The sequence below is a fragment of the Rhea pennata genome, chromosome 6, assembly GCF_028389875.1.
Source record: "Rhea pennata isolate bPtePen1 chromosome 6, bPtePen1.pri, whole genome shotgun sequence".
Taxonomy (NCBI): domain Eukaryota; kingdom Metazoa; phylum Chordata; class Aves; order Rheiformes; family Rheidae; genus Rhea; species Rhea pennata.
The window spans coordinates 1,671,940-1,694,077 of record NC_084668.1 but is presented as its reverse complement, the minus strand read 5'-3'; the positions used below and the strand labels follow the sequence as shown (position 1 = coordinate 1,694,077).

At 55.1% G+C, this 22,138-nt stretch overlaps 2 protein-coding genes across 2 annotated transcripts; one reads left to right on the top strand and one right to left on the bottom strand.

Moving 5' to 3' along the window:
- Positions 1-5,246: 5,246 nt before the first annotated feature.
- Positions 5,247-5,647, bottom strand: RPRM (reprimo, TP53 dependent G2 arrest mediator homolog). The gene has a single exon (XM_062579127.1). It carries the CDS (start codon positions 5,645-5,647, stop codon positions 5,297-5,299), a length of 351 nt encoding a protein of 116 aa, XP_062435111.1. The 3' UTR covers positions 5,247-5,296.
- A 1,728-nt stretch (positions 5,648-7,375) lies between these two features.
- Positions 7,376-16,694, top strand: LOC134142071 (fibroin heavy chain-like). Its single transcript, XM_062578817.1, is given in 6 exon segments — positions 7,376-7,389; positions 7,984-8,749; positions 8,751-9,035; positions 9,383-9,503; positions 15,985-16,114; positions 16,547-16,694. Coding segments are annotated over 6 exon segments (1,464 nt in total).
- Positions 16,695-22,138: the final 5,444 nt, after the last annotated feature.

Sequence of the window (22,138 nt, the reverse complement as noted above, 5' to 3'; positions counted from 1 at the left end):
GCTGGAGACCAGCTAAGCGAAGACCTCGGCCATGGCAGCGCATCTCCCCGCCTGCTGTCGGCAGCAGCAAACCCGCGTTAGCGGGGGCCGCGGTCGCGGCGGAGGCGTGGACGAGCGGCGCCGCTGCCTTGGCCTCTGCAGAGCTGCCGGCAGCAGCGCGCGTTGCCGCTTCGCTCGCTTCCAGAAATCCCAGCTTCAGCTCTACGAGGCCTTTGGCAGAGCTTTGGCTGAAATATTACGCTGGTGCTTGCAGGGCATCGGGGGAGTTAGGGACAAACCCCCGCTGCCCCCCCAGGCTGCCGGTTCCCTGAGCTGCTCTGGTGGTGGTTGCCCAGGTGCCCGTGAGCTTTAAATACCCGCAGCAAAGGCACGCAGCGAGGAGCCGGGACCTCGGCGCGTACGGCAGAGGTGCGGCGCGCTCCTTGCAGACCGCACTCGAGACCTCGAGCTCGCGAGTAAGCAGGTCCCATCTGTTCCCTCAAATTAGTGACTGCTAATTAGGCAAAATATTTTCTTTATCTTTCACTCAGATTCACTGTTGATTCCAAAAATGCAGATGAAAACGTAGGGAAGGCATATATTTTCACGTGCCTTATGAGAAACCGGAGGCTGCTAACGGGCAGGACCGCGGGCGCCGCGCAGCCTGCTCGTCGGCGGGCGGCTCCGGGCGAGGACGGGGCGGCTGCGCCCGCCGGACCGACGCGCCGGCTGCTTCCGCGCCCCGGGACGCGCGTGGCGGGCTTGGGGCTTTGCGTTACCGGTTCTCCTCTCATTCCAGGAAGCTGCCGGCGCCCCGGCCGCGGGTCGGCGCAGCCGTGGGACGGAGGCTGCTGCCGGCGCAGCGTGTCCCGCTCCGATGCCCCCAGCTGAAAAGGAAAGAAGGCGACACAGAGAGGCTGGGACCGGCTCCGAGACGCGCGGCGACCGCAGTTGGCTGCCACGAGCACGTCCTTGCGCTCGACCCGAGAGCCAGCCCACGGCTCGGAGCGGCAGGCGTCGCGCCGGACGCCGGAGATGGCAACGCGGGAGCACAGATCGCGGCAAAGCCGCGGGGACGGGAGACGTATCCGGGCAGAAACGACGGGTAACTTGGGCACACAGTGCGGGGAGGGGGGGGGGGACTGGGGCGGTCATGCTGAAGCTCCGCAGATCGGAAACAAACCGAACTCCGTACTGGATATTTTCTTAGCTCTTGTTTAGAAAATGGGTGATGACGACATGACGCTGGTCCCTCTGCGCTGCGTGAACACCGAGGGTACCGCGCTTTAGCGTTCCCACTCCGGCGCGCACCCGCAGGGACGCTGCCCCCGCACAAGGGGCTTCCTGTCCCAAGCCCAGGTCTTCCCGAAACTCGTAGCTTTGGCAGGGTATGAACCAGAAATACCTGAGCGCAACGCAGGCTGTTTCCTGTGCTTGACAACCTTCCGGCGATGCTCCTGCATCGTTAGTACCAATGGCAGGATCGGCGGCTTCTTGGGTTTTCATCCCTGTGGCTTCAGCAATGTGCAGGGATGCACCTAACCGGAGATTGTGTTAGATGGCGATGGAGAAATTGGGTTGGATGACGAGGTCCAGTTTCTGCGAATGCAGAATTACTCCGTAAGGAATATATTCTCAAGTTTAGATTGAAAGTCATAAATAAAAGGATTTTTATGTCTCCCCTGTAGAGCTTATTCCATAGTGTAATACCTCTCATTTTCAAGACTTTCCCACAAGTCAGCAAAATTATTCCAATCTCTGCTCTGCTCAACTTACTAGAGTTGTTCTTCTCCAGAATATTAGCTGCCCCACCAGTATATCCTGTAGACTTGCACCACGCAGCTTGCATCTTGTTTCCATTTCTTTGTAGAGGAATGCCGATATTCGTATAAATGTATGCATATGCACATATTTCTTTCTTCATGAGTTTCTGCAGGTATCCGATGCTTTTTGCTGCTCTTCTCTCCTTCGCTGGTTGGTCGCTGCCGTTCCAGCACCCGAGGGGCGGTTTCATGCCAGCGGTAGTTATCCTGGAGCAACCCGGAGCGGAGACCGCCGGCTCGCCAGCTACTTCGTGCTGCGCTCACGGACCAGGCACAAACAGGCCCGGGCTTCTGTGCTCCTGTGTTGCGTCCCGAAGTCCTTCCCCACTTTCTTTTTGGCAGTTAGCTGATGTCCAGGGAGCTCCAACGCGGATCTCCCAGGCTTCCTGAGCCGAGGCGGAAGCTGGGCTCTGGGGCACGGCCGGAGCAGGCAACCAGCTCTCGGCAAGAGCAGGGAAGGGCCCGGCTTGCAAGAGCGAGCGCTGGTGGCCGTGGTGGCCCTCCATAAACACGTCAGGAATGTGCTTGCCTGGACAGCAAGGCACCTAAACGAAAACCCTCCTGGCACCGGTGTGGGTGTGAGGAGGGGTCGGTGCCCCGGGGCGCGGGGTCGGGAACGCTTTCTGGGCGAGCAGAGGAGCAAAGGCATCGCCTCCGCTCCCGTGTCCCCGCCGTACCGCCCCTTAGCACAAGAGCCTGCTCCTTTCCTCTAGGCCTGTGTGTGGTCGCGGCCCAAATTAGCAGGTTTTTTTGTTTTCTTCTGCCTGCAATTGATATTGAAGTAGCTGACTTGAAAGAAAAAAAGAAAAGAACTTGCATTAGGGGTGTGAAAACGATGCAGCGAGGCTGTGGCCAGTGCGTGCTGCCGGGGCGGCGGGGCGAGGAGCTGTGTGGCCGTGGGTCCCACCGCGCTGCTGCCCTCCGCGGGCTGCGAGGGGCCACCGCGAGGTGCCACCACAGCCACCCTGGGGCCGCCACAGCCGCCCCGGGCCCCGGGACACCCCTGGAATAGCAGCAAGTGGGGAAGAAAAGCTGCTAACCTGATTCCGGTGGAGTAAAGGACACCGAAGTGATATATTGCTCTGTGTATTTTTCATATCATGTGCTCATGACACTTTTTTTCCATGTGCTAAAAATACCGCCCGTAACTGCAGCACAGGTCCCAAGCTGCCGGTGACCGTATTGATGGATACGGTCAGTCCAGAAGAGTTTAAATTTGGGGTTGTTTCTTCAGCGGCTGCGAACAGGCCCCAGCTCTAAGTAGCCCGTAAAAACTATCCCATAAAAAGGGACGAACCCCCTATGGATATGTTACAGGGAGAGCAAATTGCCCAGCCACCATTCATTGCCTTGCATGTCACGTCAGTGGAGCAAGGAGAGACGACTGCTGCTGGGAGTAAAACTTGGCGGTGGAGCGTGCACGTTGCTCTGGGACAAGGGCAAGCTCTAAATGCAAAGGGCTGCTCTTAACTTTAAGGCTTAAAACGTTTTTTTGCCACGCGCCAGCCAGACAACAATGTTTGCAAAGCGCGCGGAGCGAGGGCGGCGCGGGCGCCCGCATCCCCTCCGCGCGCCCCCGTTCGTCCCCCAGAGCCCGCGGGCTTCTCGGGCTTTGGCGGCACTGGAATTCACGGATTAACTACGCGTTTTCTTAATGCACAAACGCTTCCTTTGTGGCGGGTTTGTCTGCCGCCGCCTGCGGCGTTCCTGGGGCTTTCTCCGCGCGAGGAGGCAGGTCAGGGAGAGGCCGCCGCCGTTTCGCAGCGGGGAGGCCGTGCGGGGCCCAGCGCCGCCGCCGGTGCCCGCGCGCGGGGCGCCGCCGAGGAAGGAGCCGGGGGCCGGTCTGAATGTCCTTCTTCGAGGGCGACTGCCACGGGCTCGGGCGCAGCCAGGGCTGCGTGCTAAAGCGAGCCGAGCGGGAAAAGCCCTTTCCCAAAGCGTTCCCCAGCGGAAAGCGGCTATCGCCATAGGGAGCTCAAAAGTGAGTCACCAGCACTTTTATTAGGGCCTTATAAGGGGCCCTTAGGTTGGAGGCAACGCGCCAGGTATGCCGCTCGGCTGACTTTTAAAATTGTGTAATTTTATTGCGGAAGTATGCCGTTCCTTGGATTTACAGTGCTGGAAAAAGCTGTAGCTTCTGGCAAAGGTTAATCAAAATGTATTATAATTTAAGTGTTTGTTGTATCTGCTAAGGAATACCTAATGAGCCTGGACCTCAAAAAATGTTCAACTATGCAACGAACTCATTGCAAGTCAGATTGTGGGAGCTGCAATACCAGGAGACATAGGCCAAAAAGTTTGGTATGTTTAACCGTGACTGAACTAGCACTACTGGGAGTTTTCCCTCTCGTTGCATTAAAATACTGCGTTAGCTAATGTTTCTGCACCAGTAAGGGCTAAGAAAAGGAGGGGAGTTTTGGTTAAATTTCTCATTTGATATATGGCTTAGTAACATTTATTTTGATTTAATGACAAATTCCACAGCTTATTTATTTCCGAGAGAACAGGCAGATCTGTTCTTTGTCTTTCCCTTAAATGCAGCTGCAAATGAACGGCTGAGGTTTCTGCTGGCCTTAGGGATTCGGGCTACACTGTGAAATGCTGTTTTGTCTCATTTACTACCAGGGTTTTAGCCACTGCCAGGACGTGGTCTCACCCTCCGCCTTCATTTCACCTGCTTTTCGAACTCAGGTGCTTTTTGCAGTGGGCACTTTTCGCCTTGCTCTATCAAACCAGCGACCGCTGCTCGTGTTTTACCAAGGTGCCCGCAAATGACCCGGCGCCTTGGGCAAACCGGGGGAGAACGAAGCCTCCCGGGCCCAAGGCGGGGCCGCGAGTGCGCGGGGAGCCGGCGGCAGGAGCCGCTGCAGGCGGCGGGAGCCACGGGGATGGGCCCCGGGGCAGCGCTGCCGCTTCCCGTCCCCGCGGTCCCCGTCCCCGCGGACCCCATCCCGGCTGCCCCAAACCCCAGCTGCTCCCACTCTGGCTGTCTCCTGGCATGCGGCTCTCCCCATCCCGGCTGTCCCCATCCCGGCTGTCCCCATCCCAGCTGTCTCCCAGGACCCGGCTATCCCCAGACCCGCTATCTCCAACCCAGCTGTCCCCAGGACCCAGCAATCCCCAACCTGGCCGACCCTTGGAGCCAGCTGTCCCGCGCTGCCCCGTCCCGGCTGCCCCCATCCCGGCTGCCCCCGTCCCCGCCGTCCCCGTCCCGGCTGTCCTCGTCCCCGCCGTCCCCGTCCCGGCTGTCCCCGTCCCGGCTGCCCCCGTCCCCGCTGTCCCCGTCCCCGCTGCCGCCCCCCGCTCCCCTCCGGCGCGGAAGCAGCGCGGCGCCACAAGTCGAGAACATTTATTACAGCGGATGAAACGAGCGCCCGCGGCCGCGCTGCCGTCGGGGCGCTCGGCCGGGGCCGGGCCGGGCCGGGCCGGGCCGGGCCGGGCCGGGCGGCAGGGCGCGGCGGGTGCGCGGCGGGTGCGCGGCGGGGCCGGGGCGGTCAGTAGGGCCCCACCACGACCGCCTCCACCTCCTTGGACGGGCGGCGGTCCTTCACCAGAAAGTTGATCATGCCCTCGGACTTGATGAGCAGGTTGCAGCCGAGGAAGAAGATGCCGAAGACGACGGTGAGGGCCAGGACGCACATGACGGCGATCTGCACCACCCGCATGATGTAGAGGCTCCGCTCGTCCGCCGCCGCCGCCGCCGCCGCCCCGCCGCCGTCGGTGACCACGGAGGCGGCGGTGCAGCAGCGCAGCGCCCGCTCCAGCTCCAGCGCCGCGCTCCCGGCGCCCGCCAGCAGCCCCGCCGCCGCCGTGCCGCCCGCCGCCGCCGCCGCCGAGCCGTTCATCCCGCCGCCGCCGCCGCCGCCGCCGCCGCCGCCGCCGCCGGGGCGCCCCGCCGCCGCCGCCGCATGCAGCCGGGCAGGGCGCGCCGTGCCGCCCCGCGCCGCGCCGCTCCGCGCTGCCCCGCGCCGCCCCGCGCCGCCCCGCGCCGCTCCGCGCTGCCCCGCGCCGCTCCGCCCGGGCGGCTCCGCCGGCGGCGCCTCCCGCTCGGCCGCCGGCTCCGCCCCGACGCGCCCGGGCGGGGCAGCGCGGCCCCCGCCCGCCCCGCGCCGCCCCCCGCCCGCTCCGCGCAACCCTCCGCCCGCCCCGCGCCGCCCCCCGCCCGCCCCGCGCCCGCTCCACGCCGCCCCCGCGCCGTCCCCGCGGGCGGAGGGGTTCGGGGGCGCCCGGCAGCGGCCCCGGGGAGCCCCCGGGGTGGGCTCGGGGGAAGGTGGCCGGGGAGCGGGTTTGGGCAGGAGGCTTCTCGCGCGGGGCTGGGGGGTAGGGGGTGCTGGGGCAGCAGGTTTGGGGAGGGGGTGTGGGCAGGGGGTGCGGCTGGGCTCGGGGCGCAGCTTTCGGTCCCCCCGCCCTGGCACCCGCGTCCATCCATCCGTCCGTCCATCCGTCCCCTCCAGCAGGGCCGCCCGCCCGGAGCAGTGCGCTGCCTGCGGCCGCCTGCCTTATCAGATGGGCCGAGATGGGAACGTTTTGTTTTCTATCGCTGGACGAGGACGATAATATTAATTCTAATTAGCGCCGGGCGCGCTGGCGGCAATCTCACCCAGGGGCGGGCGCGGGCAGAGCTGGTGCCCGGCCGCTGGCCGCAGCGCCGCGGCTGCAGCGTCCGCTCTGCGTGCCCGGGGGTGCTCTGCGCCCTTCCCCGGCTCCCGGCGCTCCCCAGGGGCCGGGAAACGCGCCACGTCCCCAGGTTACACCAGGAAAGCTTCCGAGATTCTTGCAGCTTTAAAAACTTAGCGGCTGCGCGCAAGGGGACCCACTCTGCAAGCCCTCGCGGCCCCCGGACCGCTGGCAAATCTTCCTGTGGATTGTTCGTTTGGAGATCCCAAGTGAGAAGTGTTTCGGAGAGGGTTTCTAATCCATCGGTCCCGGAGCATCCGGCGTAACGCCGGTGCTGGGCCGGTTTCGGAGACCGAGGTGTTAAAGCGTGATGAGATCCCGCTTGCGCAGGAACACGCCAAGGGGAAATCGCAGCGAGCGGGATCTGGCTCCTGCTCCCGGTGCCTTTTGCAGAGGAAGTCGCCCGCCTGAGCAGCGTCGGGGCTGGCGTGGGGCAGGCAGGCAGGCGGCCTGCGCTTCTGCACCCCGCCACGGCCCAGCATCGGCTCCAGGGCGAGAGGTGCAGACCAGCCGCCTAACGTGGCAGTGATTAATTTCTTCCTCTTTTTATCCTTATCATTAAAAATCCAGATTTGCAAACCTGAACTGGGTTAGTTTTGAGAGCGAGGTGTATTTTATCCTACCCTTAGTGAAAAGTCTCGGCACGCTTTGGAGATGTCAGCATGTGCCGGGTCGGGGGCGCAGTACTCGCACGCAGGGAGGCATGAAAGTGGTCCTCCGTCTCCTCCCATCTAGCTCTGCAGGAGGAGCCAGCTCTTTTACCTCCATTGGTGTATTTATTCTGCTCCCATTTAGATTTTTTTTTGATGTAGAAAAAACATCTAGGCAAATGGAGAAAAAACACAGATTTGGTAGTGTTATGTACAAACTGGAAAACACAATCGGGCAAAGATCACATGTACGAAATACCGTAACTCCAAAACCTAGTCTTTGCATTTTGTTGTGCGTGGAGGCACACGTTCAGGCTTGCATTTCTCCATGCGTGGTGGTGCACGTTGAGGGTTGCATTTCTGCACGCGTGGTGGCACACATTAAGGGCTGCGTTTTGCCGTGTGCGGAGGTGCAGACTGAGCTGGAGGAGCAGGACGTGGTGGGAAACCCACCGCCAGTTCTGGAGTCAGTGTGTGGGAAGGCTGCTCTGGCCAGTCCTCGCCGCCTGTGTCGTGCAGCGCCTGAGTTAAAAGCAGCTGCTCTGGCGTGGGTCAGGGACAAGTGCAGAGCACGGCCCAGGACGTGGCTTCATCCCAGCAGCAGCACAGATTCGGCTTCGTCCTGGGGCTGAACCCCGCGAGTGCGGAGACCTGGGCGTTGCACCTGCGTTCATCTTCGAGCCTCACCCGGGCGCGTGTGCTTACAGCGGCGAGCCCGCCGAACGCCGCGTGTGCGGGCGGCTGTGCTGCACGGTGCGGCGGCATTGCAGGTCGCGCAGTGACATCTAGTGTGTGCAGGCAGGCAGTGGTGCGGGCAGTCCTGCGGGCAGCGGTGCGGGCAGTGGTGCGGGCAGTCGTGCGGGCAGCGGTGCGGGCAGCGGTGCGGGCAGTTGTGCAGGCAGCGGTGCGGGCAGCGGCGCGGGCAGCGGTGCGGGCAACGGTGCGGGCAGTCGTGCGGGCAGCGGCGCGGGCAGCGGCGCGGGCAGTGGTGCGGGCAGTGGTGCGGGCAGTGGTGCGGGCAACGGTGCGGGCAGCTGTGCGGGCAGCGGTGCGGGCAGCGGCGCGGGCAGTGGTGCGGGCAGTGGTGCGGGCAGCGGTGCGGGCAGCGGCGCGGGCAGCGGTGCGGGCAACGGTGCGGGCAGTCGTGCGGGCAGCGGCGCGGGCAGCGGTGCGGGCAGTCGTGCAGGCAGCGGTGCGGGCAGCGGCGCGGGCAGCGGTGCGGGCAACGGTGCGGGCAGTCGTGCGGGCAGTCGTGCGGGCAGCGGTGCGGGCAGCGGCGCGGGCAGCGGTGCGGGCAACGGTGCGGGCAGTCGTGCGGGCAGCGGCGCGGGCAGCGGCGCGGGCAGTGGTGCGGGCAGTGGTGCGGGCAACGGTGCGGGCAGTCGTGCGGGCAGCGGCGCGGGCAGCGGTGCGGGCAGCGGTGCGGGCAGTCGTGCGGGCAGCGGCGCGGGCAGCGGTGCGGGCAACGGTGCGGGCAGTCGTGCGGGCAGCGGAGAGGGCAGTGGTGCGGGCAGTGGTGCGGGCAGTGGTGCGGGCAACGGTGCGGGCAGCTGTGCGGGCAGCGGTGCGGGCAGCGGCGCGGGCAGTGGTGCGGGCAGCGGCGCGGGCAGTGGTGCGCAGCGGTGTGGGCAGTCGTGCGGGCAGCGGTGCGGGCAGCGGTGCGGGCAGCGGCGCGGGCAGCGGCGTGGGCAGCGGTGCGGGCAGTCGTGCGGGCAGCGGCGTGGGCAGCGGTGCGGGCAGCGGCGTGGGCAGCGGTGCGGGCAGTCGTGCGGGCAGCGGTGCGGGCAGCGGCGTGGGCAGCGGTGCGGGCAGTCGTGCGGGCAGCGGTGCGGGCTGCGGTGCAGGCAGTGGTGCGGGCAGTGGTGCGGGCAGCGGTGCGGGCAGCGGCGTGGGCTGCGACTCAGTGGTGCAGACATCAATGCAGTGGTGCAGGCAGCAGTGCAGCGGTGCAGGCAGTGGTGCAGCGGTGCAGTAAGCAGCACCAGAACACTGTCCATGCTCTGCTTGGGAGCACTAGTCTCATCACTGTGCTCTTTTCTTTTCTTTTCTTTTCTTTTCTTTTCTTTTCTTTTCTTTTCTTTTCTTTTCTTTTCTTTTCTTTTTCTTTTCTTTTCTTTTTCTTTTTCTTTTTCTTTTTCTTTTATTTTTTATTTTTTTGGCAAAGCTGGCCATCTGAACAAATTCCTAGTTCCTAACTGCTTCTGAAGAATTGCTGGGTTACTACAGACGTTACTCGCTCTAATTGCATTTCAGATTCCCAGCGCTACTTGGACAACTCGTAATATTCGGCCCAAAGCAAATACTGCCGACGGGCCGCGTTTCGGGTGCCCCTTCCGCACCTTCTTCGCCAGAAGTATCCATGTGCAGCGCCAACGTAGGCTCTTTTTGTGTCTGCACCTACTTTTTGCCTAGAGTTGTCCCCCTGCCCCAGTAACAGTAAACATCAAATCATCTCTGTTTTTCCCCTGTGAAATTGCGCCCACGTTGTGCAGCTCTGAGCGTAGCCGCGCGCGGGGGCTTTGCGGCGTGTGCTGCAGCAGGCGGAGCTGGGCCGGCGGCCGCCCCCGTCCGCCTACACCCCGCTGCGGTCTGCAACGTCTCTTTTCATTATAAAATTTTATAACATTTTTAGAATAGCCTAAAAGTCCCCCGTTTCGGACGTTTGCCCAGGAGGAGGCGGGTGGGCGGCTCCCTCGCGCTAAAGGCCTGCAAAGAGGAGTTCGCAAGCGCTGTTTTAGTGAAGCCATTTTTGCGCTGAAACAGGAAGGCTTCAAGCAGATTTTTAATAAAGTTACTTCTAAGAGGCTTAGAAGAAGCTAGAAAAATATTTTGCATTGAACCAATTTCCTCAAACTAAGCAAAAACACCACTGGGTAATTGCATAGCTGGATAAGGCGAAGTGCAGGACTGCTAATGAAAGAAAGTGGAGAAAGTCGTGTTTCTCCAGGTTGAGCAAATTAGGCATCTTAGATTGAATTTCGGCGTAACAGGATGTTTGAACACTCGCCTCTGGTTCTTTCATTTGCTGTTCCTACTCGCGGGAAATAAGAAAAGCGAGATGAGAATGAAGTCACAGCTAGGCAGAGGCCGCAGGCGCAGACGGTGGCGGCCGCGCGCCCCCCGGGACGCAGCTTTCCGGATCCGCGGAGCAGAAGCTGCGGCGCAGCCGCGGCGGCGCGGGGCCGGACCGGGACGGGGCCGGTGCCGCGGGAAGCGCCGCGCTCTGCCGCGCCGCGGGCTGCAGGCGCCAGCGTCAGGCCGGCGCTGCTCCGCGGTTCGCGCCTTCGCCACCGCTTGAAGCGTCCTGGGAATTTCCGTCCGAGTCTTGCGGCAGTTGGTTTGGGGGGAAAGAAGGTCGACGGAAGGCGAGGAGGCGCAGCCCGCAGCAGCACGGACGGCGGTGCTAACCGTCAGCACGACAACCCTCGGCCGCGGCGCGGGGTTTGCGAGCGCCGGCGTGCTGGCGGCGGTTCGGCGATTCGAGCAAAGCGCCGTGGGCGCGCGGGCGGCTGTGCGCCGCGGCGCGCCGTGGCCGGCCCTGCAGCCGTGGGGGTGCCTTCCGCCCGCACGCCTTACTGTGCCGCCCTGGGAGGCACTATTTTCCGGGGCCCGTAGCATCGCTGAGCAGCGAGTTACAACACGGAGCTCCTTTACCAGCGCCGTGTGAACGGCAGCGTTTCCAAAGGGCGAAGGACATTTCCCACAGCTCAACGTGCAAGAGCGCTTTGTTCTCCTAAATTTAACCCCGGTTTAGTCTATATTGCGGCAGCCTGCTTACCCGAAAGGAAATCAGGACGTGCAGTTTATTTACATGTGGACATTCAGACAATAAAGAGGGTGTTTTTAAGTTTAAATTCGTACACGAAGGAGGACGCGCATGGGAGAACGTAGCCTAAATTTTAATTGTGTGATTGTGCTGCCCTGAAGAAGCATCTGGAGTGAGAAAATGAATAGCCTTTGAGTTACTTCACCTTCTTAATTAACATTAAAGACATATTTTTATTAAGAGTCACTTAAAAGGCTGACTTTAAACCAGGCTCTGCCAAGTTTTCAGCGCCAAGGGCTCACGGGCAGCAGCTCCAGCCCCTCGAGCCGGCGGGCGCGCAGCTCCCGCGTTGCTCCGGCTGCGCCCCGCTCCGCGTGCCGCCTTAGGAAGCGCGCTGAAGCTGCGCGCGGCCGCTCTTTGCACGGCAGCTCTTAGGGTTAGGTTGCATTTTCTTGCAAAGAAGCCAAAGGGGAAGGTTGCTTGGCGCGTTTTAAGTTTTTTTTGCTATTTCCTTACTGTTTCTAACTCCAGCGAAACACGCATCTTTGTTTTCTGTTCTTCCAAATTATCTTGTCGCTAGGGTTATTTGTATCCAAAATTGAGAGTACTTTCAAGTTCTGTTTGTGCAGAACTACTATAGTAATTATAATTAATTGTGCATTTGTACTTTTAGAGTATTCCTGGGAACAAACAGTATCTGGAGCGCACAGTTAATTTCCTGGCTTTTCCAGCAGCGCGTCCACATGCTTGTGCCAAATAATACACATAGTAATAATAGAAAAAATTCGCGCTGTATCCGCAGCATGTGCTGACTAGCAAAACGCAGGGTGAAAGCAGCCCGCGCCCGGGCCGGAGGCGCCGCGGGGCGGGAGAGCCCGGCCGGCCGGAGCGCCGCGCGCAGCCGCGTCCGGGCCCCGGCGCTTCCTCCTCGGCTCGTGAGGAACAGCACCGTGCCGGGGGGCTTTTGTGGTTGTTGCTGTTGTGTAATTCTTTCTAAAGCCTTCAGGGAGTAACCACATTGAAGTAGGCCTCATAAATAATTCACTTTTTGCGACTTACAATCTTTTTGTGCAAAAGCTGATTATCAAAACAAACACTTAGTGTTACGTAGATCAGAAAGTGGAAAAGGCATTTCTATGACATGTACGATTTCATTTATAAATTGCAGTACTAAATACGACTTTAAGTGTCTCTCTTGACATTTTTAAAATATGCCTTAAAAAAAAGAAAAAAGCGTTTTGGTAAAACTAATTTGCTACTAATGACAAGAACGTTAAAATTCATTATAGCTAGTTTTGTTCCTAGATTAATGGAACTTAATGCTAATTAAACCCTTATTTTACTGGCTCACAAAAATCTAATTTCTTGCTCTTTTTTTAAAAAAGGGCCAAAACTAATATGCTGTAGAAGAGGTATTGCAACATGTAAAATGAGGAGAAGAGGCTCCAGGGAGCGGAGCCCAGCCCTGGAGACCCCGGCGCGGGGAAGCGGAGGCGGAGCGGTGCCGGACACCCCGCGGCGCTCCGGCATCTCCTCCGGCATCTCCTCCAGCATCTCCCCCGGCCACGTGCGCCCAGCTCATTCTGGCTTCGGTGGGAAAGACCTGCATCGCTTGGTGCTTTCTAGCAAGCTGCTTCTTTCAAAGCGTGCATTTCTGTGGCCAGGATTTTTTCAATTTTATCACTGGGTGAAAAAGCAAGTGTGTGCTCTGCCGCGTAACGAGGGGCTCTGGCGCTCTGCCACGTAACGAGGGGCTCAGGTGCTCTGCCGCGTAACGAGGGGCTCTGGTGCTCTGCCGCATAAAGAAGGGCTCCGGAGCTCTGCATGTAACGAGGGGTTCTGGTGCTCTGCAGTGTAACAAGGGGTTCAGATTCTCTGCAGCATAATGAGGGGCTCCGGCGCTCTGCCGTGTAACGAGGGGCTCCGGTGCTCTGTACCTAACGAGGGGCTCCGGCGCCCTGCCGCCGGCGGGTGGCTCTATAAGGCCTTGGCTGGCTCCAAGGGGGCTTCTTCAGCGTCGCTCCGAGCTCTGCCCGGGGTGCTGCTCTGCGCGAAGGTGCATCTGTATGGTTTTACGGGTTTGGCATTTGCGGTTCAGAGAGCTCCCGCGACCTCGGTGCAAGGTGCTGGCACCCGGTGGGATCCGGGGCGCTGCTGCTTCCCGGGGCAGGTGCCCCAAGGAGCCTGCTGGGCTCGGCCGGCGTCTCCGCGACGCCGTTCCCTCCCGCAGCACCGTGCGGCCGCTGGAGCCGCTGGGCCTTTCCCGGGGGGGTCGGTTGCCTTGCGGGACCGGGAGTTGTCCGGTTTTACTTCTGCGGCTTATCAGGAACGCTATGCTTTGTAATTGCTGCTCGTGCAGTAATTTATAGGCTCTTTAGTAAGAGCGTGGCTTGTGCCTGGTAGGACAGAAGCAGTGGAAGTATTTAGCTAAATAACAGAGCCACTGCAAAAAATATGCTTACGTTATAATGTCTTTAAACCATCCATTTTTTCATACTCATATTTATTCCCAAAGCGAGTGAAAACGGTTCTGGTCGAGCCCGTCGGCTGGGGCTCGGCGTAGGGAGGCGAGGCGGGAGGGCGCTGCCCGCCGCGCGGCGGTGCCCAGGCCGGCCCTGCCCCGCGGGATGGCGCTTGCCGCGGCCCCGGCCAGCCGGACCCCGCGCGGCCCAGCCGCCGCGGGGAGAGGCTCCGTCTCGCCCAGCAGCCCGCGCGGCGCGGGGGCTCCCGGGGCTCCCGGCCGCCGCCTGCCGGCCCAGCGCGCCGCCGAGCGCGCGGAAACTATCCCAGGAACCCCGTTAGTCCAGGAATCGTTAATTGGTGACGTCGGAAGAAGTGATCTGCAGGTTCCCCCTTCCCATCTTTGTTTTTGCTCTCCTCTGTTCCGGCTCTCCTGCAGGTCCCGTTTCGGAGTCTCCATCCACGTTAGGGCGCTGGGGATTTCCGTCTCCCCTGTGATTTCTTCTGGTCTGAGCTGCTTTTCTAAAGACGCCCATCAGCCACAGCCAGGAAGGCCATGTTTTGAGAAGGTCACTCCTTTATTTTATTTTTTCTATTATTTCACGTGTCTGTCTTTACTGCCTCTTTTCCCTGGCGCTGACTCTCTCCGCCGGCTGGTTATCGCGTCCCCTCCGGAGAGGGTGCCTGTGCCTGTCTGCACTTTTCCCTTCTCTTTTCTTCCTCCCCCCTTGCTACTGCCGTTATCTACGGCTCAGTTGCTCAGACCTTTATGAAAATACTTGCTCCCGCTTTTCTCTTCTCCCTTCAGCCTGCATTCACGCACCCTTCTCTTCCTCTTTTCTTTACGTCTTACTAATACTTCAAGCTAAGTAAAAACTTGCTGCCCTTGCTTAGAAGGGAGAAGCAAGCCCGTCAGCCTGGCTCCGCAAGGCGTGGGGGGCCAGCCGCGGGAAAGCCGGCGGGGGGCTCCGGGGCGGGGGGCGCGCCGCGCGTCTCGGAGCAGCGCTGCCTCGCTGCTCGGGCCCCCTTATAACGTCCGTGGGGAGAGCCCCGGAAAAGCCGTGTTGGGTTCGGTAGCTGACGTCCTGATGGAAATGTTGAATTCCATGAGAATTGGAGAGATACGTTTTTCTGCCCTTCACTTGATTTTTTTTTTGCATTAACATTTTATATCAAATTAATCTGTTTACATGCACGTATGTGTGCACGAGCAGAGATGTGTATATGTGCATAGATGTGCGTATCGGACACGGGAAAAGCCTGGAGCAGGCTTGTTCTGGTTCTGTTGGTGCGGCCGAGGCCCGGCCGAGACCCCGCGGGCCGGGCGCGGGCAGAGGCTCGTGGTCGCGCCGGGCCGGCGCTGCGGCCGCGGGAATCGCCGTGGCCCGGAGCTGCCCCGCGGGACCCGCGAGCCGCGGCGCTCCCAGCGGCAGGGCTTCCCTGGACCAGCGAGCAGAGTCCCCACGTTCTTCCAGCTCCCGAAAATATTCGTTGCAATTAAAGCAAGATAGATACTTGTTTCAAAATGCTTATGAATATAACCACGCTGTTTATCCCCATAGCTATAAAAACACCCACACTGCTACAGAACCAGAGAGGACAAAAATAAACAGAGATGTAGAGCAGCTCGCTGACTTGCACGACTGAAACTTCATTAGAGTGATGAATTTTTTACAGTATGTTGTATAACTGCAAGAAATCAACATTTGTATTACTTAAATCTGCAGTATTGCTTTTCTTGATTTATTTTTTGATAACTTCTGATTTAGTAGTTATATTTCCATTACCTCTGTTCACATTTAAAAAAAGTTAATAACTAAATACAGTAACTTCTGACACTTTACCTCCCTTCCTCTGAAACACACCCCCAGTCTGCGCCATGTGCAAACAGGCTTTAAATTAATAAATTTGCCTCTTTATTATTCTGTGCTATTTCCCTTAAGGATTTCAGACATATAATCTGAGGACTCAGTTTAGTTTCTTACTTTACATTCAGTAAAATAATTTTCGGAGTCTCCTTGAGTGCCTTTGCACAGAAGAAAGCAAAGAAACGATGGCCAATTACCAGTATTTGCTTTTCTCGTAAATATCTAGAATACAACAGCGAACAAATTCCTCTCTGCGCCTGGGGCGCGAGTGTAATATCAATCTCCAAACATGTTCTTGCAGCACATTATTTTCAGCATTTTTATCTTTCAGTCAGACCCAGTAGCCACTGCACAGATCAAGATGCAATTACATTTTGTTCCCTGCTCAGCTTCGTTTCCATCTAGTTAAACATAAGGGGGATGCAATATACTCATTTTGCAAGAAAACCCCATATTCTTTTGAAGTGACGTGTGGTTCAGCAAGACGCTCTCGGCGTCGATAGCGGTTCTTGTTGTGTTGTCAAGATGCACGGCAGCGAAGGAGCGTCGCGTTCTCCCGTTTCACCCCAGTGGCTCCCTAAAAGCCTCTGCGACGCGTAGTCTGCGCGTTACCTAGCCCGCCGGCTGCGCGGAGTCCCTGCTTGCGCTGCCGTTTAGCTGGACTTTGTCGGTAGCTACCTATCGAGCCGCCGTATGCAGGGCTCTTTTAACTGGAGTGTAACAACCCGTAACGTGTCTAAGCTTCAGGCTTTTTAATGCAGCTTCTAGCGGCACCTCCCTGCGTGGAACCAAATCGCAGCGATGGGCAGAGGCTGAAGTGGATCCGGTGACTGAATCGGCCCGGCATGGGGACAGAGTTGCGTTCCTACCCCTCACAAATATTATTCGGGGGTGAGTTGTAAGGAAATCGGCAGGCAGCAGGTCTGGGCAACGTCTGAAAAGCACACGTATAGGTAAGGCTGCATAGGGACCTCTTAAAATCTTTGTTTGCTTGTTTATTTCCTGTTGCATCTGTACGGTAGGAAAGTAGTATTATTTTCATTTCATAGATAAGAAAGAAGTATTTAAGGAGGGTACTCCCAAAGGTTAGCCTGAGCCCACAGGGACTGATGTTCCTGGACTTTTTTGGTAGTCACCGGCGTGCTCCGGAGCAGGTTTTGCTGGGACCGTGCTCTCTCCCTTGGCTAGCGCTGGCGTTGCACCTGGCTTGCAGAGCTCTGTGGGAACAACGGGGCCGTGTCGGGAGCTGCATCCGGCTCTTCCAGACCTCTGCGGAGCCCCGAACTTCTGAGCTCTATTTTCTCAAGGTGCTTGTTCTGCTAGGGGGAAGGACAGCGGAGTGGAGGAGGAGGAGGAGGATGCCGACAGCCGCTTGCGAGAACGCTACAGCGCGGCTGTTATGGCTCCTGGGGCGTTTTCCCCCAACGTGCACAAAAACCACTATAAATACTTTCAAAATGGGGAGGAATAAAAGAATTTCTTTGCCACCTCAATTTTAGCAGAGTTTCAGCATAACAAATAAGCAGCTCGTCTCTGGGTTCAGGAAAGGCATGGAAGTTTTGAGTCCAAAATCTAAATTGTTTAGAAGGCATTAAGCTCCTGAAAACCCAGAATTAGAATTAAATGCCCTCTCAGCCCTGGCCACAGAGCTGCCGTTGCGATGCTGGAGCAGGAGCTTCAGACGAGCACGGCAGGCTGAGCAAGCGAGGAAGAGGCGCCGCGGGTGCGGGAGGGGAGCAGTGTGTAAGCAGGCTCGCTCTCCGGGAAGGCGCTAGTCAAAACGAGGAGCACTAGCTGTTTTCCAGAATTTAGATAGAGTAGCGTGCCTCTGACTAGCATTATTTTAGTTGTCACACTGTCATTGCTGGTGGTATCTTTTTTAGTTCCTCTTTTCCATACTTCATTTTCTAAATAAGGGTTTTGAAAACAAAAACCTTGGTTTTTGGCTGAGTTCTGCTTGGAGAAGGCTGGCATTTAGGAGAAAAGAAGTCGGACAGCTTGAAACATCAGTGGCCAGGGCACACAACAGCTTACCCTAACCTCCTCCACCCTGTACCCTCTCTGTAATCCGCATGGCCTGCAGGACCGGGGCGCTGGGATTCAGCCTCGCCGGTTAGATCTGACCTTTCGTCCTAGGTCTATAAACTAGGAGCTCTGCCGTGCGGGGTGAGACTCCAAACGCGGCTTTGCTCAGCAGCTTTGTTTACTTGCTGTAATGTAAACTGTTTATTTTTTCCAGATACAAAGTAAGTTTTGGGGTGTATTTTACAGAGAAGGAGCTCGGCTAGGCTCAGGAGTAATGATATAGTGAGGTGTAAGCAGTGAAATGAGTAAAAACACATTGTAGTCCATAGGATTCAAATTAAAAATTTAAAGTTGTAACATGCTGCTTAGAGGAGAACTTGGAATCGTTATTTATAGGTAATTCGGCTGCATGTTACAACCAGGGATGCATAATGCATCTTTGAGCTCCAGGTTTTTTAACCTAAAATGTCTATGCCACAATATTGCTGAAGAGATCAGCCTGCTACACTTTAATCTGTGTAGTTGAATTTTCTGCTCCTCGATGAGCTGTTCTTGTTTTGTATGCCTCCCGAGTGCCATGTTAGCTAAATTTCCTTCACATCATCATCATTTTGACATGCCTCTGAATTTCAGTGACTGTAACCGTGGGTCTCTTCACTCCACTTGCTCCCCTGCTTGTCTTACAAAAAGCTATTGGAAGGGTCTTAAAATTAAAAACTACAAAGCTAAAAACCCTCTTGCTTCTCTTACACTCTCATCTCGAGGCCTTTTGTGTCTGGCGTGCGTCCACTGAGCAGAGCTCAGGGCGACTTCCCAGCCAGGTGGCCGTTCAGTCCATCGCTTGAGCGCCAGCCGAGCTGGGAGGTATCCAGCTTTTTGAGAGCTGAAGCACGTAAAGTTTCTCCAGTATCCCTTCTTCCTGGGCCTTCTTAACATACTCTAGAATCTAAGAAAATCTCTGGTGAATCTTGGGTTCTGGTAACCAAACTTGATACTTTGTATTCCCACAAACTACGTTTTAACTGCTAGACAGAAAGTTTCACAATCTGAGTATTCCCCTTGATATGCAGATGAAGGAAACGAGCTGTCCTGTTCGGATAGAAGATAATCTTAGCTGGGTTTGGGTACGCTAGGACTTCTGCCAGGCTGATATGCACATCAAAGGCAGCGGTGCTTATACCTGCAGGCCAGCCTAGAAAATCAGCAGTTTCTTTGTACAGTTCCTTAGTAACATTGGTTTTTGAAACATGATCCAGGATTTGGACAGTACTTTTTGTTGTTGTTATCTGAACACTTTAGATTGTGATATTTTAAGCCAGCTTTGGAAAAGGGGATTAAACATATGTTCATTCCTTCACGTTCATTTTGGGTAGCTTCTGTGGCAGAGCTCTCCTGCGCTGTTCTTTCTTCCAAAACGTTGTGGTCTTTGTTTAAGCAATGAAACCAGCAGGGACACCAAGGGAGGAGGACGCTTGCCTGTCTCTGGAAGTGCATCTTGCTGGAAGTATGTCTTGAGCAATCCTCCCCAGAGCCCTCGCAGGCTCCAGGCTAAGCGGCTCTTCGTGACCGCAGACACCACTTCTCTTTCTGGCTGTGCCGTTCTGCTCCATCCGCTGTGTTTTAAAGAGCAAATACCGTGCATTACGGTGATATCAGTTTGAGTATTAGTATGGAACATTTCGGAGATTTTTGCACCTTTTTCTGAGAACACTACTTAAGATTTTGTCTGTGTTCTGGCTGTACTTCTCAGACCATGCTATTTGCCACTGCCGTGTTTGCTGTGCCACCCTCCTGCGCAGTTCCTTTCCTTAGCCAGATACCTGGAGACTTCTCGTGGTTTCTCTGAGGCAACCTTTACCCCTCTGATTAGTTTCTTGGGTAGTTCTTCTGAAGAATTTTTTCATCTGTTGGAGAAAAATAAAATAGAAAAACCAGAACAAACAAGCTGATCTATATGTTCTTTACTATCCTCTGTTCTGCTGGCGTTCTAGAAAAGTTAAGGTTTAGTGAGGAGTATTTGATATAAACGAGCTGACTTAACCAGAGGCTTTGTGCTGCAAAGCTTGGTTGGTTTATAATGCTATTTTTAATTTATATTCCCGGTTACTCAAATGCTGAAGTAACAGCCTTTTATCTGTGATTCCCAAGGTTCTCGCAGCTCTCCGACATGAGTATTATTCGGCAATGGAGTTATGTAGCACTTTAATTCGCTGATTTGTTCTGACCTCTACTCTTTGGGCACTTCGCCCTCTCCGACAGGGACAGTCTCCGTTACTTTTAAAGGACGGGTATTTCTGCAATAGCTTCTGTAATAAAAATCTGCCCAGATAAATAGTTCAGCTCTTCGAGATAGCCTTGTCCTACAAAATTACTTCCTCTGTGCCCTGGTGGCTGAGCTGAGGTCCTGGCTTTCGTGCAGCTTGCAGGCTTCCGAGATCGTTACAGGTTCTGCATCTTTGACTCTCTGAGCTAGGTGTTCTCTCTCCGCCTATCTGCTCCATCCCACCTTTTACCCACCGGAGTCTGTGACTTACAGAGCTTCGGAAGAACAACCTATTTCTGTACCGCATCTCTTGTGCTACTGTCAAGATCACCTCTAACCTCCACAGCTGCGTTCCCTTTATTGTAAGGATGGACTGGGAAAAGGTTTTCTTCTTCTCTTACTGCTTTGAATTCATTGCCTTTTTTAATAAAATGTAGATGTGTTTTTCTTCAGATGATGCAATGTTAACTGACGTCTTGACTTGTAGCACACTCGTTATTAGACTCAGAAAAGACATCGTAGTCCTCAGACTTTTTTGTCTCTTCATACATAGATATTCTTAAGATGTGAAAATCCATTACAAAATTATGAGTACAGTATTGGACAAATGGCTATAAATCCAACAGTTAAAGTCTCTCATTAAGACATTAAGTCTCTCTCCCTTTTTTTTAATAAAATACTGCCCATGATTGGCACCTCTCCTTAACTCTCAGTCTTCAGTTAATCTTATTTCTGGGTGAAGTTTAAAACTGAGAGTAGTCCTTAAAAAAAAAAAAGAAAAAGAAAAAGGAAAAGAAAATATTATGAAAATTGCATCTTCAGTTTCTTTTTTTTTTTTCTTTATCCTTAACATTTCTTTTTATAAATAAGTAAGCAAAATCTTTTTGTCAGGAGATGCTCTGAAGTGAATATTGCCCCAGTTATTTGGGAGAACAAATAATTTTTGCAAATGAAATTCAATCAGTGAAAATTCAGCTTGTATTTTCTTGCATGCCTTTGGTCTGCTGCCGACCAAGTGCTTTGTATGGACACTTTTATCCAAGAGCTGTTCTTGGTTACGTGAGCAGTCTCTTGTACACAAGAAAACATAAGAGTAAGTAGTTGAGGAGAAGAAAAGGACTTCCCCAACCTGAATCAAGAAAACTGAAAACAAATTCTACTTTTGGATAGGCATAATATGTGAAAACCGTATGAAAACAAAGTTTCAATTGAAACTCAGAAGCATTTTGTAGGAAAGACAGACAGGAGGGAATCTGCAGTGGACAATTTGGGGAACTATTAAATGCTGAACGCCAGTTCCGAAGGAAAGAGCAGAGCTGTTTCAGCAAGAGGTCCTTGCTGAAAGGCCCTCTTCGGGATTCGCTTCTCACCTTTCCTCTGCGGTAACATGGCATTAGACCGCCCTTGCCCATCCTCTTAACTCCGTGGTGTTCCTCCTTCACAAAGCCCCAGAAAAGAAAATTGGGGCAGGTACATGGGTTTCTATAGCATACAAAGCTGATTTCCTTTGGTATTATATACAAAATTTATTTCTCTAAAATAAAATCACTGCTACTAGTTACTACTACTAGTAGTTACTACTACTGAATAGTAGTAACCTTGGCTCTTTAGCATTATTTTTCAAGTTAATCCACATAACTCATGTGAAATGGTAACACTTTTAATTGCATAATATAAACCACCATCAACGTATCTTTCATTATTATTTGATAGTCATGCCTATCTAATGGCATGCTAATACATTTCCCATTACATCTCCTTAACTGCTTAAAAAAATTATAACTACAAGAAATACATCTTTTTGTTTTTTGATGATATACTAGTTATGAATACAGTAATTTTCCCTCCAAACTATGATGTTCATAAGAGAATGTGCATAATGTTAATCAGACATCTGCACTATTTGACTTCAGCTACCCCTGTGCCTGGAAAATGCATACGCAACTTTATATTTAGTCAGCATGCTTAGAGCACCTGCGTATCTGTTTAACCCTTACCCTCCCGGTGCCACTGTTTGCCCACTTAGGTGTGCGTTGGCCAGTCCCTCTGATCCTGCGCTCCACAGCAGTCTGATGATTTAACTGCAAGACTCTTCAGAGCTCTCTCACCACATAAGGGAGGATATTCAAAAGATTAAATTCAGCTTCAGCCTCCTATAGCACCTGCCAGAGCTCCCGGAGCGGCCAACGGAGGGAGTCTGGAGCAGGAGCCCGAGCCACGCTGCGTTACCCGCTGACGAGCTCCTCTCCCCTGCCCGCGCAGCGAGCCGGGGCACGTTAACCTCGTTACACTAATGCTAGCTTTTGTGAAAACCTGCCTATAGCTACAGAAGAGCACGCTGCATAATACGCTGCACTTGGCTTTATGGAGCACTTGGCTTTTTTAATCACTTGTCTATTCTGTAATTGCAATATTTTTAGTGACGGAGCTGCCCAGTGAGTGACGGTGAGTGTGCTTTACCTCTGGCACAGTAGTAGAAGTCCTATATCCAGGAATTTGTTTATATTTTGTCCTCCCTGTTGTGCTCCATCTTGGCAAAAAAACAAAACAAAAAAAAAAACCCTTACTTTATGTTCTCTTTTATCATTTCCCAAAGCACTTAGGAGAAACAGGTCCATATAGCCAGC

Bases quoted from the DNA above. Each gene is read 5' to 3' on its own strand.
- RPRM (XM_062579127.1), bottom strand. From the start codon at position 5,647: ATGAACGGCTCGGCGGCGGCGGCGGCGGGCGGCACGGCGGCGGCGGGG.